The 17,172-nt window shown below is 48.3% G+C and overlaps 1 protein-coding gene across 1 annotated transcript in view; it reads right to left on the reverse strand.

The window, feature by feature from the left end:
• SERPINE2 (serpin family E member 2) overlaps window positions 1-17,172 on the reverse strand; it is a 30,078-nt gene that overhangs the window by 8,272 nt on the left and 4,634 nt on the right. The window contains exons 2-4 of the mRNA XM_004701647.4: window positions 16,721-16,948; window positions 8,238-8,435; window positions 1,226-1,424 (exon numbers count right to left, since the gene is read on the reverse strand). Coding sequence (XP_004701704.1) covers window positions 1,226-1,424; window positions 8,238-8,435; window positions 16,721-16,948 — 625 coding nt within the window. The remainder of the gene's footprint in view (window positions 1-1,225; window positions 1,425-8,237; window positions 8,436-16,720; window positions 16,949-17,172) is intronic.

Below are 17,172 nucleotides of genomic sequence, written 5' to 3' on the forward strand. Positions count from 1 at the left end.
GAGGGTTTTCTCTGAAGCGAATGGTGTTCCACAAAACTGTTCCTGGAGAGTAGTTGGTGAAGAATGGCGTAAGTAGGGAAAATAGAAGATCTCGGGGTATAGGCAGTTAATGTGCTGCTTGAGTTTACCCAGAGCACCTTGGAAGAAGAGTGCTGGCAGAAGAGTTATGCTGAAACATTGAGAAAAGAGGACATCACGGCTTCCTTCCAAGATTTGGGTCAACTGGTCTCTAACCTATTCGAAATGCAAGCTTCGACATAATGTGGCATGAAGTCTCCTTGAGGCCTGCTGGCAAATGGAGCCCTGATAGTGCAGCACATGACACCTTAGGCTGCCAACTGCAAGGTTAAGTTCGAAACCACCAGCTGCTCCAAGGGAGAGAGATGAGGCTTTCTGCTCTTTCAAAGAGCTACAGTCTCGGGAACCCACAGAGGCAGTTCTGCTCTGTCCTATGGGGTTGCTATGAGCCACAATCAACTGGACAGCAGTGAATTTTACTTCCTCAGAGATCAAATTCCATTTGGATCATACTTTCAGGATGCAATAGGAAAACTGCCCCACGTGTTCATGTAAACATTTTTCTTGGGTGACTTCAAAATATAGCCTCACCACCTATATTTTGGCCATGGTTTCCAGAAATCTTCAGTAAGTCCAGGTGGCACAGTGGGTTCTGTGTTGGGCTGCTAGCCTCAAGGTCAGTAGACTGAAACCGCCACCTGCTCTCTGAGAGAAAGATGACGCTTTCTACTCCCGGAAAGAGTTACATTCTCAGAAATCCACTGGGGTAGTTCTAACCTCTCCTATAGGATCACTATGAGTCAGATTCGACTCGCTGGCAATGAGTTTAGTTTAGAAAAACTCACAGGGCACAGAAAACTTTACTTCCACCATGCCACATGGTGTTCTGCATGTGTGAATCAGTCTTTTGAACGGAATAAATTAAGCAAAAAGTCCTCACAGACAAGTCAGGAGGAACTTGGGTCCTATGAGTGTCAGAGAACAAGGCTCCTCTGTTCCTTTCCCATCATCATTATCCTGCCAGACAAAAGCACAGGCGCTCAAAACAGAGCTTTTCCACAGGCACAGCATGGCACAGGCATCACGCGGCCTCTGCAGAATGGGCTGCATGATAGGCCACGTTTTTGCCAGACATTGTCAATTCCCTGACACAGTCCTTACTGGTGGACAGACCTGGAGTTCTCTCCACTAGGTCAAGGGTACTTACTTGGGCAAGACCACCTGCACCCTCTTGGGCACCATGATGCTCATCCAGCTGTCGATGGTCTTGGTGCTGATGTGGGGGATGATGGCCGACAGGGGCGTTGAGCTTTCAGTCGGCAGCGCAATCAGCATGCTGATGCTCTCTCCGTGGTAGGGCAGCTCGATGAAGTTGTACCACACGTCGTTGGGGGTGCTTGTGGACCCTAAAGAAATCAGAGGCAGGGTCAACATGGCCTCTGGGACTCCCAGAGGTGGCACGAGCAGCTGCTGGCCACCGGAGCTTTCAGGGAGAAGAGAGAAGTTCCACCCGGGGAACTTGCCTTTTCCAAAAATAGCTTCCTTATAATGTGAAATGAGATCGACCAGGTTGTTTTCTTCCCTGGCAAAAATTCTATCCCCCCTCCCCACACGCGAAGATGTATTGTCATAACCGTCTACCTTTGGGCATCACTGAATCAAATTTATTCTGTGGAGCAGGATTTAACATACTTTCTCTTAGAATCATTCCTCTGGAGGAGCCTTCCTCTCTGTCACCCACCCCCCAATGTGTGTATGTGTGTGTGTGTGTGTGTGTAAAGGGAGGGGAGTGAAGCAGGGGAGGAGTCTTCAGTCCAAAGACCTGGTGATCTGATTCTGTAGAGCCTACAGCCCCGGAACCCCTATGAGGCAGGTCTGTTACCTGGGGTTGCCATGCGTTGGAACCAACTCCACGACACAAACGACCAAGTACTCGAAGCAAACATTCGGTCCCTGGTCTCCCAGGCCTAGCTTTCAGACGTGTGGACGCCTGGAAGCAGTTCATCAATGATTGCCCCGGGGCAGGGGCAAGGAATAAAACCCCCAGGTCTTTGGCCAATCCACAGCCGGATGTTGAGTGATGAAGCTGGGTGCAGAAGAGGTGCAGAGACACCTTCTACTTGTCCTGCTTCACTCCTCCCATCTGGACGGGTCACTAGCTGGCTCATGCCATCCTCCTGGGAAATGCCGTTGAGACCACTAACCACTGTACGGCCGGGGGCTCACACTCCCTTTGCGATGGATTCCACCCTGGCGCCACCTCTGCTTCGAATCAGGTGAGCGGATGGCAAAATTCACTGGGTCTCAGGGGCCCACACTCCTGACAGGCTCTTCTGTCTTTGATGGCTCCGGGAGGCAGGAGATGAACTGACACTTTTCCCATCCAGCCACCTGGCCACTAAAGAACTGGCTTAGCAGAATCCTTTTATTTTTTATTTTAAACGGTTTTATTGGCATATGTTTCACCCATCATACAATGTCAACCGTCCGGTCTTATTAGTAAGAACCATGAAATCATCTCGACAATCAACTTGAGAACGTTTACTACCTCTTGTACCCATCACCATCAGCTCCCCACCTTCCCCCAACCTTCCCTGCCATACTCCACAAGAAACCATCAACACAGTCATGGTCTCGATCGCTTTTCCCTCCTGGATTTTATACACAGGACCCCATAGGCAACAAAACGCAGCAAAACGAGCCAGGGCGCTTTGCATGGCAGCAAGGCTGTTCACATGCCTGGCCTGTGGTCAGAGGGGCTTCACCAGGGGCTTCATCCACGTGGACCCTAGCGGCATTCTTTCAGAGCGGGCACTGGCTGAGATGAAAGACACCCTTTCTGGATTCAACGCCTGGCGGGAAGGGCTCACTAACTGTGGGGTTGGCCCATTTCTGCACTCCCAAGTCTTGGTTTCTCCCTTTCTAAAATGAGGCAGTGACAAGACCTGCCCTAAGAGTTGGGAAAATGACAGGCAAGAATCCGTTCCCAGGGCACACCACAGAGCCTGGCACGCACACAGCATGAGCGTTCATCTGCCGGTACTAGAAGCTTTGGGAAAGGTTTCCTTTCTTGAAGGAAAACATCTACATTCAGCAGATGGGAAAGCACACTTGTGCAGCGCGGCTCCGCTGCAGGAAGCACCACGGAGGGCAAGTGCACGCAGGAGCTCACTCTCACTTCTGAACCTTCAAAGACCTGCTCCACCAGCCTGCTAGAAGCGGACCCAGTGCTGCTTAATAAGGAACATTTCCCATGTCCTACGCAAATGGGAAGCAGGCCCATTCTGCAAAGGGCAGAGACCCAAGGAAGAGAGGAGGGTTTTCTCTGAAGCGAATGGTGTTCCACAAAACTGTTCCTGGAGAGTAGTTGGTGAAGAATGGCGTAAGTAGGGAAAATAGAAGATCTCGGACATTTGCTGTGACCCGCTTTTTCTGGAATGTCCCCCATCCCCAAGTGCCCTGGTGCCCACTCTCCTTCTGACAAAGGAAGAAGTCAGGGGCTCTTGGAAATGCTAGTGAGCACTCTTCTTGGCTTGTAGGAACAAGGAGAATGGATCTTTAGGATGAAAGTCCTTCTAATTATGTTCTACTACAAGTTGCTTTATGAATTTCATGAGCTCTTAAGCAGCTGCTCAGGCGGTACTTCAACGCAAATTGAAATATGTACAAAGCAGCAACCAAAAACACTCAGCACCAGATACCATTGCAGGAGCTCACCTATAGTCCAGGCTGGTGTGCAAAGGGGAGAGTTGGCTGGGGAGACGGTATTACTTACACAACTGGGTGGGGTCTGGTTTCATCTGCTGAGCTGAGGGGCACTGAGGGGAGAATTAGGAGTCTCGCTCTCAAGAGCAATACTCTACTGAGTCTATGGAAGTAGGATGAGCTGGCACCGTGGATCACACATTGAATGGCAACCCCCAAGGCCAGTGGTTCAAGCCTATCAGCCGCTTCCTTGGGAGAAAGATGAGGCTGTCTGCTCCCCTAAAGATCGAAAGTCTCCGAAACCCAAAGGGCAGCTCTACTCTGTCTGTAAGATCACCAAGCCAGAGTCAATGGCAGTAACGGTCTGGATGGAGCCGGAACGTAATGGTCAAACGAGGACCGAAGTCCCGGGAAGACAAGTCTGAGGGAGGAGGCTCAGAGGACAGAGGCATACAGAAAACATTAATCTGGAGATACTTTTGATACTTTTCAAAAGAAAACAAGCCTCTAATATATAATTCCACGGCCATATATGAAATTCTGAACCATTGTGGCTCAGCCATTCCTACGCAAGGAAATGATTTTAAAAAGTATTGATACAAGTATCTAAAGATTCACATGCAAGACTATGCACCCCGTGTTGTCAGAAGGAAACAGTCAACGGCCATCCATCCATAGGACGTCACTGCACATTTCTACCTTGGGCTATGATTCAACTTGATACAAGGATCAATAGATTCACATGAACCAACATAGATTTGCATGGCAGACTGTCCAATAAACAAAAGTTATAGAAGGGAGTTTACAGTGTAGCCCTATGTGTATCCGGTTTCATGGGTATATTTTTAAGATATCACAAAAAAGGTTGGAAACAGAGAACTAAATACAAGCAAACGAAACCTACTTCCACTGAGTCAATTCCAAATGATAGCCACCCTCTAGGCCAGAGTCCAACTTCCTTATAAGTTATCCAAGCCTGCACATCTTTTGGGAAGCAAACTGTAACATGCTTCCCTTGCAGAGCAACTGGTGGGTTTGAACCGCTGACCTTTCTGTTGGCTGCCAGGTGCTTAACCACTGAACCACCAAGGCTCCTTTAGAACTTAATAGGGGAAGTGAGATTATAGAGAACTTTTACTTTCTGTTGGATTAGAAGATTGTGAAATGAGCCAAAAAACCAACACTTCTACTAAAAACGATTTTAAGGACTTAAAAAATAATAAATTGGATATTTTATTTTTTTTCCAGTTTTAAAGTGACTACCCCTTTTTTAAATGCATCAATTTTTTTTTTTGGCTGACACACTGTTCCCCCACAACCATTTTATTGGGATCTTATACAGATATCATTTCATTCCACAGTTCAATCGCATCAAGCAATAGTGTATAATTGCAGCCACAATCAGTTTCAGAACATTCTCTTCCTTCCTGAACTCCTTGACCCCAGCTCCCCTTTAGTCCCTCCCCCACTGTGCCCCCCAGGAACCCTTATTCTATGCACTCTCTCTATAGGTTCATCAGTCCTGGGTTTCATCTCCTGAAAAACAGAACAACCTCTAACTAACATTCAAGACGGTTACCCCGTGACAAAATACATCTGTGCTACCCTCCTTTTTTAATATAGAAATATTTCTAGCCACGCGGTGCTCGGTCCCAAGGGTTTCTTACTCCTGTTTCCCCACTTTGCTCGTGTCACTAAGGGCCCCTCTCAGAGAGTTTGATGACATCGTGGGGAGCAAGTCAAGACAAAAGTGGAATGAGAACATTTCAGCAAACGGACCGTAAGCAGTCAGCTTGGCTCAGGCCCCCCAGGCAGGAGGAGTCTGTGTAGGAACTTCGTGACCAGCCTCAGGACGGACTGAGGCTCCAGCTGGTCCGGTGGCCACTTTGTGTGGAGACAGGCACCAGAAGGCTGATGGGCTCAGTATTCTTGGAAATACATGTTTGCTCAGGGCCACTTCAGGCGGCTGTGCCTTCTTTACAAAATCAGCTTCCCGTGCCATGGAAATCGGCTTGGTTGGCCAAGGCTGGGAAGCTGAGACAACACTCCGTCCCTGACACTGGGCCCATGGGAGATGTTCTGACTCCAGCTACTCAGTAATGACCCAATTAGCAGGTGTCACAAGGAAGACCAGAGGATGAAAGTAAGCTGCTGACAGCATTTCCAAGTGGGAGACTGAGCATGGCGGGAGAAGGTTCCAACACCCATAGTCCGGCAAGAAAAAGGTCATCAGATGGGATCATTTAAGTTGAGCTGATACAGGAGCTCCGTATAAAGCATGCAGCGGCGGGACGGTGCATGAGGAAGAGCAGTGAAGAATGGATGCATTGCACCGGTGGTGTCGGTGAAGAATATTGAAAATAGCATGGACTTCGAAAAGAACCAAAAACGTGTCTTACAAGGACACCCACAGCATCCTGCCATTAAAAATGGAGAGACTGCATTTCACATACGTTGAACACGTTATGCAGAGGGGCCAGTGACCAGAAAAGGATAGCCAGTCCAGTCTGGGGTCAGAGAAAAGGAGGCAGGGTACCTTCAACAAGACAGTTTGACAGAGTGGCTGTGGCAATGGTCTCCGAGATAATGGCCATGAGGAAGGCGCAGGATCAGGCAGTGTCCTGTTGTACGTAAGGTCTGTTGTACGTAAGGTAGCAATGAGCTAGGGCACACCCAGTGGCACTCAGCAACAACAGAGGACAGAGAAACCACCAGGCGTCATTCTGGAGCCTGCAAACAATGGGCACCCTTATCAGTCTTAGGCGGACAGGTGTGCAGGTGCCCTTTGGTCTCCAAGGACTGTATCACTCAGACGTTAGTGTTTATGATCAAGGTCAGTGTCTTCTTTGGCTGAAAGGTGACCTCTGGAAGTGGATGGTGTCCAAGTTAGAAGGGCATCATCACAGGGCAGCAGCCTTAAGGTTAAGGCTGTTGTATTCAAAGAAGCAGGCTGCCACATCTCCCTCCTACGGAATGGCCGGGGGTTCCCACTGCCGAGCTCTAACCACAGCTCCAGCAGGGCTCCCTCCCACTGAATATGCAAAGGCAATTAGTATTCACAACCCACACATGCCCGTGGAGATTAGACAGGAAGAGAAAAGTATAGTGAAGGAAAAGGATACATTTAGCTCGAATCACAGGTACTTCAATGAAGTTAGGCATACAAAACAATTATCCGAGCTATAGAAATTAGTCACACCCCTCTTATGTAAACCCACATATGCTCATGATAAACAAATGAATGTTCAAAATCAGATAAAGAAAAAATAATCATTTGTTTGAAATACTTTCACCACTAACATTTTACTGAGCTTCCTCTAAGACACATCACTTGATGTGTGGGTTTATAATATTTGATGTCAATGAGGTGAATTGGCATCAGTCAGTCTGTAACTTGCTTCCTAAACCCAACCTCATAGAGGACCTATCTTTCTGCAGGAGTAAATTTAAACTCAGTCACTACACAGGTCCTAGCCCAGACACACAGGCATGGCCAGAGGTGTCGATAAGGACTTACTGGCAACTGTAGGTAGAAACATATTGGCTTTCCATTCACTTGCTTGCTGTTGTTTTCAAATGCTGTGGATTCAATGTTGACTTACCATGGTCCCACATGACATGGTCCCAGAGCACTGTCTAGGCTGTCATCTCTACAAGAGGAGCTCTCGTGGCATATGGGGCTCTTACCTGTAGAGTTGGTGGTTCAAAACTACCAGCTGTTCGCACAGTTTGTGTCTACCAGCCGCTCTGAGCAGATAGAGAGGGTGAATGCACCCGTGAAGACTTACAGCATTGGGGACCTTACAGAGGGTCACTAGGAGTCAGATTGGACGATGGGCATGCGGCGTGTTTTTCTGTCATCTTTATAGGAGTCGACGGCCAAGTTGGTCAGCCTCGGAGATGTTTCATGGGTTCGAACTGCCAGCCTTTTGGCTAGCAGCTGAGTGCTTCACGTTCTGCCTGCAGGGCTCCTCTTTGACCAGCCAGTGTGTGATTCGCTTCACAGAGTGAATTCCTCAGGGCCGGCCTGCTGGCTCCAGAACTCTGAAGACATCTACTGCAGCAATGCTCCCAGGACCCAGCAGGTCTCAAGGCCCACTCCCCCCAAAGAGCCAGGACTGGGCTTTGGCCATCTTTGTCATGCTTGCTAACTTCTTCAGAGAGGAAATTAAATTAAAAAAAAGCCTACTGTTTTCTACTTTGATCTTTAATTGGGTAAGAGAAGATTTGAAAGTGCTTTCATAGGTTTTAGGCCCTCTTACATTTCTTATTTGGTGAATCATTCTTTTCATCTTGAAGTGTTCATTCTAAAAGCCTATACATGTTAAGTATTCATACTTAAGCTGTGTCATACCATATATATATATATATATATATATATACTTTTTTTTTTTTTTAAATCCCACTTTCCTTCCTCCCTCCACCTTTTATTTCCTCGGAGTTAAGTCAAAGCGCTCCGGCTGCTTTCAATTGCCTGCCCTTTGACCCCCCCGGCCCCCCAGGCCCGGACTCACCGCTGCGGAACACAGAGAGCTGGGCCAGCATGGGCACCTGGTAGGTCATGCCATCAGCAGCCAGAAACGTTCGCTTCTTTGTGTTCTCGGGTTGGAACCGTGATTTCCACAAACCCTTAAAGTATATGGCGTTGACGAGGACCAGCCTGGTGAGCCCACCAGAGAGCATGTTTGGGGAGAGGATGCTGTCGATCATACCTGCAGAGCCAGAAAGAAAGAAGAAGCCAGTTGGAGGGGGAAGAGGCACCGGCTGGTCACGCAAAATGGGAAACCAAAGGCGGGGGTGGGAGAGATCTTAAGAAGAAGCCCTTTTTAAAACCAACCCACAAACACAAGAACAAAATAAAAAAAACTTTTATATTTGCGAATGCTCCCTTCCTGTTAAAAGAAGAACGTTAAAAAGACATTAAAAACCAGAGATTTGGGAAAACACTTTAGCGATGTTGTCATCAGGGTTTTCAAACTTCTCACTGAGAAATTTTTTCATCGCTAATTCCCTCAAAGTGATAATTATTAACGAATGTCTCGATTTTTGATAACGGACATGAAGACTCTCAAAGCCAACCCATGGTAGGTATTAGGAAGGCCCTGGGTCAGCCTACAGGACGTTTTGGGCTTTGTTTTCTTCTGAACAGCTGAATTGATTTCATCTCCCTTCGGCCCCTGCATCGTTATGCATGGTCAACAATCAGTTGCTCGGAAGGCTTCAGAGATACCGAGGGTTAGTTTGGAATCTCAGGCGACCACAGACCCCGGAGCTACGTACGAGAACTGAGACTCGAAAGCGGTGTCTACACTTCAGGACTAGACAATGAGCAGGGTGCTGATACTGCAGAGATGAAGAGAAACAAGCGCCTGCTAGGACACCCTGCTATCGAGGCCATTCTGACTCCAGCGACCTGAGTAGCACTGCCCCTTTGGTGTCAAAGGCTGTGCAGTATTGTGGGTGCAGAAAGCCCCATCTTTCTCCCATGAGCTGCGGGCCTTGTGGGAAGCAGCCTGCATGTGATCCACTATACCACCAGGGCCCTGGAAGAACTCCTAATTTGGGGGTGAACAGGCTCTTCACTGGCAGGTACTTTGAGGATGCTCAAGTCAGCCCCCCCACCCATTCTTCTGAAAGTGCTATCGCTGGCAGAAGCTTTGGTTATTCTTTAGGGTGTTTGTTGCTTGGCCCTTAAGAAACCCCCGTGGCACCTTTTGGTTAGGGAGATACACTCTCAGATACTAGCTAAAAAGTCAGTGGTTTGAAACCACTAGCTGCTCTGGGGGTTGACTTCATTGTCATGGGATTACTTGGTCATTGAAGATTCAGCAGTGTTTTGTTTTTTTTTTTGGAATGGGGACCACTAATACTTAAAGCTAATATAGTACAGCTTTGAGCCCAAATATATTTTTTTGTTTTGTTTGTTTAAATCGTTTTATTAGGGGCTCACATGACTCTTAGCACAATCCATACATACATCAATTGTGTAAAGCACATTTGTACATTCATTGCCCTTGTCATTCTCAAAACATTTGCTCTCCATGTAAGTCCTCGGCATCAGGTCTTCATTTTTTCCCCCTCCCTCCCCGCTCCCCTCTCCCTCATGGGCCCTTGATAATTTATAAATTGTTTATTTTGTCATATCCTGCCCTGTCCGACGTCTCCCTTCACCCACTTTTCTGTTCTCTGTCACCCAGGTAGGTCACATATAGTTCCTTGTAATCAGTTCCCTCTTTCCAACCCACTCTCCCTCTACCCTCCCAGTATCACTACTCACACCGCTGGTCCTGTAGGGATCATCCGCTCTGGATTCCCTGTATTTCCAGTTCCTATCTGTACCAGTGTACATCCTCTGGTCTAGCCAGACTTGCTAGGTATAATTGGGATCATGATAGTGGGGGCGGGGAGGAAGCATTTAGGAACTAGAAGAAAGTTGTATTTTTCATCGTTGCTACATCACAGCCTGACTGGCTCGTCTCCTCCCGGAGACCCCTCTGCAAGGGGATCTCCAGTGGCCTACAAATGGGCTTTGGGTCTCCACTCCGCACACCCCCCATCATTCACTATGGTAAGATTTTTGTTCTGATAATGCCTTATACCTGATCCCTTCGACCACCTTGTGATCGCACAGGCTGGTGTACTTCTTCCATGTGGGCTTTGTTGCTTCTGAGCTAGATGGCCACTTGTTTACCTTCAAGCCTTTAAGACCCCAGATGCTATACCTTTTAATAGCCGGGCACCGTCAGCTTTCTTTGCCACATTTGCTTATGCACCCATTTGTCTTCAGCGATCGTATCATGGAGGTGAACACACAATGATATGATTTTTTGTTCTTGACGCCAGATAACTGATCCCTTCCGCACCTCGTGATCACACAGGTGGATATGTTGTTCCATGTGGGCTTTGTTGCTTCTGAGCTAGATGGCCGCTTGTTTACCTTCAAGCTTTTAAGACCCCAGACGCTATATACTTTGATAGCCGGGCACCATCAGCTTTCTTCACCACTTTTGCTTATTCACCCGCTTTGTCTTCAGCGGTTGTGTCAGGAAGGTGAGCATCACAGAATGCCAATTTAATAGAAGAAGTATTATTGCGTTGAGGGAATACTTGAGTAGAGGCCCAATGTCCTTCTGCTACCTTAATACTAAACCTATAAATATAGGCACATAGATCTATTTCGAGCCCAAATATATTTTTTAAAGGCTATAAATGAAAGTTATTCTTTAAACAGAGAATAAACACAACTGTTTCTGGGGAAGAATGGTGTGTTGTTTGTTCAGCAGAGCATCAGCAAAGCTTTCCGTCCCATTTGATGGGAGCAATAGAAGACTCTGGGTGCAGTATAAACAAATAAGGAGCCCTCGCAGCATAGCAGTATAGTGTTGGACTGAGATCTACAAGCTCAGCTGTTCAAAACCACCCCCTGCTCCAAGGGAGGAAGACAGGGATTTCCACTTTTGTAAAGAGTCATAATCGCCTCGGGAGCTCTCAGGGGCAGTTCTGCGCTGTCCTGTAGAGTTGCTATGAGTTGGCATCGACGTGGTGGCAGTGAGTTTGGTTTGTTTTTTTTCCACAAATAAACCAGGATAAGTGTGCCAAGTAGGACAGTTTCATCCCTGCTTGCTATCACACGAGGCATTGAGGCCGCCACCGTTGTTCAGGATATCCAAAACCTGCGAGTGATAAAGTAACCCCCGTTTCCTAAAGGCGATTCCGACTCAGGGTGACCCCAGTGATGTCAAAGTAGCGCTGTGCATTACAGGCTTTTCAGGGGCGGCACTTTCTGAGGTCAAAAGCCAGGCCTTTTTTTTCTAACAGCGCCAGTGGATGCACTCAAACTCCCAACCTTTTGATTAGCAAGTGAGCCCGCTAACAAGAAGGACTGTCCAGAGACTCCCCATTGTCAAACAGCCACCAGTGACTGGAAGGCCCATCTGTGCAGGCAGGCGCTGTCCCCTGGACAGAGGCTCGGACCTCATGTTCCAGCGACAGGCAGCAAGCCCCTCAGCAGAGGTTTCCCAGCAGTGAATGTCTGTCTGGTGCCTTGGACCTTGACGTTGTCCACCCCCTCCTTTGCTTCAAATACACAGACCCTTTTCTCGTCTCCTCTAACCCTCTCTGACTCTCTCCTCATCTCCCAGGACAGACCTCCCTTTCCACGGGCGCCGAGCCCAAAGCCCAGCACCACTTGATGCCAGCCAGCGAGCGTCTGTCTCCTTCAGTGAAACCCGAGATTACATGAGAGCAAGAACCCGGCCACTCCGTGTTTATCACTCTGGCACCCAGCTCAGGGGGTGCTGGGCTACATACGTAAAGGTTAGTGGCTTAAAAAGCCCACCCGGGAGAACAAGCCAGAGAGCTGCTCCCATAAAGAACACAGGCCACAACAGTTGGTGGTGCGGTTTTACTCTGTCCCACGGGGTCACTGTAAGTCAGGGACAGACTGGAAGGCACCAAGCTCAGCAGACAGTGGTTTGAAGATGCCTTTTCTGTTGGTTCTCTGCCGAAGTAGAGAATGCCTCCAGCTGGCACGAGTAGGACAAAGATAGAATAAGGGGGCAGGTTGAACTAAAGAGTGAAAGAGGACCAAAAAAGAGAAGACACCATTTAGAGAGACAAGGGGTCCCAGGGGGACCCTCCCCCAGGGGGACCCCCGGGGACCCCCCCCCCCCCATTTAACAGCTTTGAGCCCTGGTTGGCAGAGCGAGTTACCCATTGAAGAACCATAGGGTCAGTTGTGTGATTCCACCAAACACTTCACATAGAAGACTGTCCTCTAGGGTCACTATCATTTGGAATCAACTTAAAAAAAACCTTGAATAGGAGAAAGATGAAGTTGCTTCTTGAAAAGATGACAGCTTTGAAAACCCTATGGAGCAGTTCTCCTCCGTCCTGTAGGGTTACCGTGACCCGAAATTGACTGGCTGGCTGTGAGTGGTACCCTTGACAGTGTAACACTTATTCTAGTAGATCTCACTATTACGCTTCCATTTTACAGGTGAGGAACCTGAGGCTATGAGAGGCGAATTAACGTGGCCAAGGTCACACAGCTGGTGAAGGACAAGACTGATTCAAACTTGACAATCTACAAGGCCTCATCGCATCTGATGTGATGGTGTGAAATTTCAAACAGTAACAAGGGCTGGGGGAAGGGAGAGCCTTCCAGGCCATGGGAGGCTGTGACATCATTGGGACAGGGAGTCAGGATTGAAGGAGGCCAGTGTGGCTGGAACATGTAGGGCACAGAGAATTCATTGGCACACTAGCACGGGCCCTTGAATTTGATCGGTAGCCCAAACCCACGCTGTTGACTGGATTGCCTCACAGGAAGCTGTCTGCCTTATCTTTCTCCCCTGGAGTGGCTGGTGGGCTCAAACCACTGACCTTCTGATTAATAGCAGTGTGCTTTAGCCTCTGTGCCACAGGGCTCTTGTTATCTGCAGGAGGTGGGCTTGGTAACCTTCTGGACCCCTTCTGTGATTTCTAGGGCTCTGCTGAGCCCCATCATGTGGTCAAGCACTTCTCTGGGAGGGGGTGTGTCACTGGGTAAGGGCCAGAGCCAGAGCTGTTCCACGTCCTACAACTTTCAAAACTCCATGTCCCGCACATGCAAGAATGGTGCCTGTTCCTGCATGACGTGGAAACCGTCCACTGGCTATTTACCTTGATGAAGAACCTGCTCATCACCAACGGAGCCTGGAAACTGACTTCCTTCTGCAGTACAATACGTACAAAACGATTCCTTGCATTTCTGCATGCTTTTCATATAGGTGGAATTTGCCAATAATGCCACCGCCACTTAAATCAAATGAAGCCAGCAGTGTGTGTTCTGCTCCAGAATTTACCAAGACGTATGCCCTGTGTCAGAACAACAGCCTCAGCCCCGGCGGCACAGGTTGTGGTCTCGGTGTGACCAGTAGAACACACTGGGTGGCTCACTTTTGTAGCTGTCGCTCACAATTATTCTAAAGCTGGAAAAAACACAGAACCTAAACCTGTTGTCTTTGGATTGACTGGGACTCAGAGTGACGTTAGAGAATTGCCCGTAGGGTTGCCAAAGCTGTTAGGCTTTACAGAAGCAAACACCCATTCTTTCTCACGTGCGGCAGCTGCTAGGTTCCAACCTGCAGCCTTACTGCTAGCTGTTGGGCACTTAACCACTGCGCCACCAGGGCTCCTTATCCTTGGGCCATGATGCCTTTCACGCGACACGCTCAGCATTTACCCAGTGAGCTGCTCGGGCTCGTTCTTTTCCTCGGCTTTACAGCCCGGAAACATTATGAATTTTTTAACACATCTGTGTATGGGTGCCCAGGTTACATGATCTATGAGTTTCATTTCATGAGAGTAGAGCGACTATAGGGGAGCATTTGTTTTGAACAGAACTGGATCTGACTGGGGGGGAAGAAAATCACTGTTCGGAAGAATCGCTCTCTTTTCCCCGGAGATGAAGTAAATGTTAACTGATATGATGCCCCATGTGTTGGAAAGCCAGCTAGAAGTAAGCTACTGTGATCTGACATTCCCATTCTACAGTCAGGAGGAATTGCTGGGTGACACAAATGGTTAAGTGTTAGGCTGCTAAACCAAAGGCTGGGGGTTCAAGGTCATCCAGAGGAAAGGTCCTGCCATCCGAAGTACCATCCATGAAACGGCCGCCGGAGGGCGGTTCTACTTGGACACCCTTGGGGTCGCCATGAATTAGGGAGGAGTCAGCAATGACAAGGGGTGAGGAAGGTGACTGACAGTGGGGTGACAGCTACAGAAAGAGTTCCAAGTGGCATCCTTTTCCTACCTCTGTCCTCAGGGGAGCCACTGAAATCCCTCACCTTTGCAGGACACCTGGTCGTTTGGAGGTGTCAGAAAGGAGCCTGCAATGCTGCAGGATCCAGGGCCCTGCTGAGAAGGGATCCCAGGTCAACCAATGCCATCTTTCGGCTCTCAAATGAGGGAGAAAGGAAAGGAACAGTCAACAAATACAGGGGGCATCAGCGACATCACTCAAAGTCACTGCCATCAGTTTACTGCTGACTCATAGTGGCCCCAAGGAGCACAGCAGAGTTGCCCCCTTTGGGTTTCCAAGGCTGTAAATCTTCACAGGAGCAGACAGTCTCATCTTCCTCCTGCAGAGCAGCTGATGGGTTTGAACTGCGGCCCTTGTGGTTTAGCAGCCCGATGGGTAACCCACCCACTACACCCTCTGGCTCCTCTAGCATCTCTATGCTGGATCCTAAATCTGTTTAAAATGTTTCAGTGGGTTGAGCAATGTTTTCACAACACTTAAAAAAAACCTCTCTGGTGTTATGTCAATGGAGGTCACCCGCTTGAAGCTCAGTTATAGGCTTTTCTGTTTTTCCCTACACGAGACCCAGGAACAATGAACCCAGAGGGGCAGCAAGTAGAATAAGCTCAGGGGAAGGGGGGTACAGCACTGGAGTTGGGGTAAAAGGGATAGGATGTCAAGGAGTCTATATAGAAAAAGAACGTTTGGAAACGGATTGTGGTTGCAATTGTACAATCTCCTTGATGTGAGTAAAATTTGAAATGATATGTGTATGAAATCCCAACTAATAAAAATATCTCTCTGGCTTAGGTCGTGTTATCATTCTTGTTAGGTGCCATCGAGTCAGCATTGACCCATCATGACCCCCTGTACAACAGATCAAAACACAGTCTGGTCCTGTGCGAGCCTCCTAATAATTGCTGTTTAAACCCACGGTTGCAACCATTGTGTCAAGCCATCTCCTTACAAGTCTTCTTCCTCACTTACAACAACAAGCACAATGCACTTCTCAGGGACTGGTCTTTCCTGCTAACATGTCTGAAGTTTGTGAGACCAAGTCTCACTGTCCTCCTTCCCTAAGAGCCTTCTGGCTGTACTTCTTACAAGACAGATAAGCCAGGTCCACGAGCATTTCCTCCCACATGTCGGTTTGCTCTTTCTCCAGGTCTGTCTAGTTGCTCTTGTTTCAAACTCTTGTACTTTTCCTGTGTGGGGAATGTTCCTCTAAATAACCAGGGACTGTTTGGGGTTCAAAGTGAGGCATAATTTAATAACCAGTGGATTGATACCTTTGGAGATGCCAGACTCAAAAGCACATCTCTATGTTTATAACTGCACCACGTGCTCAGGGCAGAAATGAGAGGAGCCATCACTACAGACCCAGTGGCTTCCATCATCACTTCTACAGAGACTGCCCTCAACATCCATGATGCAAATTCTCCAATCAGCGCCTGGATTGGTGTGGCATACTTTCCACTGCTTGTTGCCTATTCTTTCTCCATTGTACTGAGCACCAGACTAGGTGGAGCACCCTCTCCATTAGCAGGCGAAACTCACCTCCAAACTTGAGCATTCTCTCTGGCGTCACTAGTTCCTTTAGTGGCTCCCAAATACTCATGTCTAGAAGGGTGGTAACGACATGACTGGGGAGGACTTGGATGCAGAGCTGCTGGGAATCCCATCGAAGCAGCACACCCAGAAAGGCTGGGCTTCTATTTATTAACTTATTTAAACTTCAACTTTTCTCCCTTCTGTGAAAAATGATTCTGAACTCTGTCTTTCTAACCCTCACTTTCTTCTGTCCTTCTAGACCAGGGGTTACTAAAGCAGAGGGTGGGCCATGGAACGATCTAGGGGGCTGCACAAGTGGATACCTACACTTTAAGCCAGGACTGGGGGCTGTAGTACAAATGTTTTCAATTACCAGAGGGGTGCTGAAGAATTTTGTTTCTGAAAAGAGGGGTAAGGTGGGTCAAATAAGTTTGAGGATCTCAGTTCTGGACCTACCTTGCCTCCAGATTGTCTTACTTAGACCTCTGGTTTACAAGAGCGCACATGGAAAACACTCACAGGAGACCTGCACAGTTGAATGGGAGAAGACATGCATGGCAAACAAGCCATCACACGGCACAGGAAGAGCAACCGTGCGGGGGGTCATCAAAGCAGACTCATGTCACCAAATGGGGAGGCTTCCAGGGGCCCGTAGTCACTCACCCCTGGTCTCATTTTTCACCCACATATTGATGGAGTCACAGGCGGAGGCTGGATCCTGGAAGGTCACATTCCGGACTTCACACTGAAAGACATCTTTGTTCCTCGTCACAAAGGGTACTTCCAGCTTAAAGCCATTCTTCACAAACACCGCGTTGGCCACGGTCACGATGTCCTTATTCTTCTTGGAGACGATGGCCTTGTTGATCTTCTTCAACACTTTCCCGACTCCTAAAGGAGAAGGTAGAACATGCCACAAGATGACCACGACCATTTAGGACCTTTCTCTCCTCCAGGGTCACCTTAGAAAAACAAAACAAGACAAAGCAAGAACAAAGCAAACACCAGTGGTCATCGCGTCGATGCTGCTTCACGGGGACCCCGCGTGAGTCAAGAGCAGAACAGCTTGTAGGGCTTTCTGGGCTGTAATCGTTACAGAAGCAGACCGTCAGCCC

This window comes from Echinops telfairi, unplaced genomic scaffold (genome assembly GCF_000313985.2).
Source record: "Echinops telfairi isolate 266 unplaced genomic scaffold, ASM31398v2 ScPeMD7_3;HRSCAF=10, whole genome shotgun sequence".
NCBI classification, from domain to species: domain Eukaryota; kingdom Metazoa; phylum Chordata; class Mammalia; order Afrosoricida; family Tenrecidae; genus Echinops; species Echinops telfairi.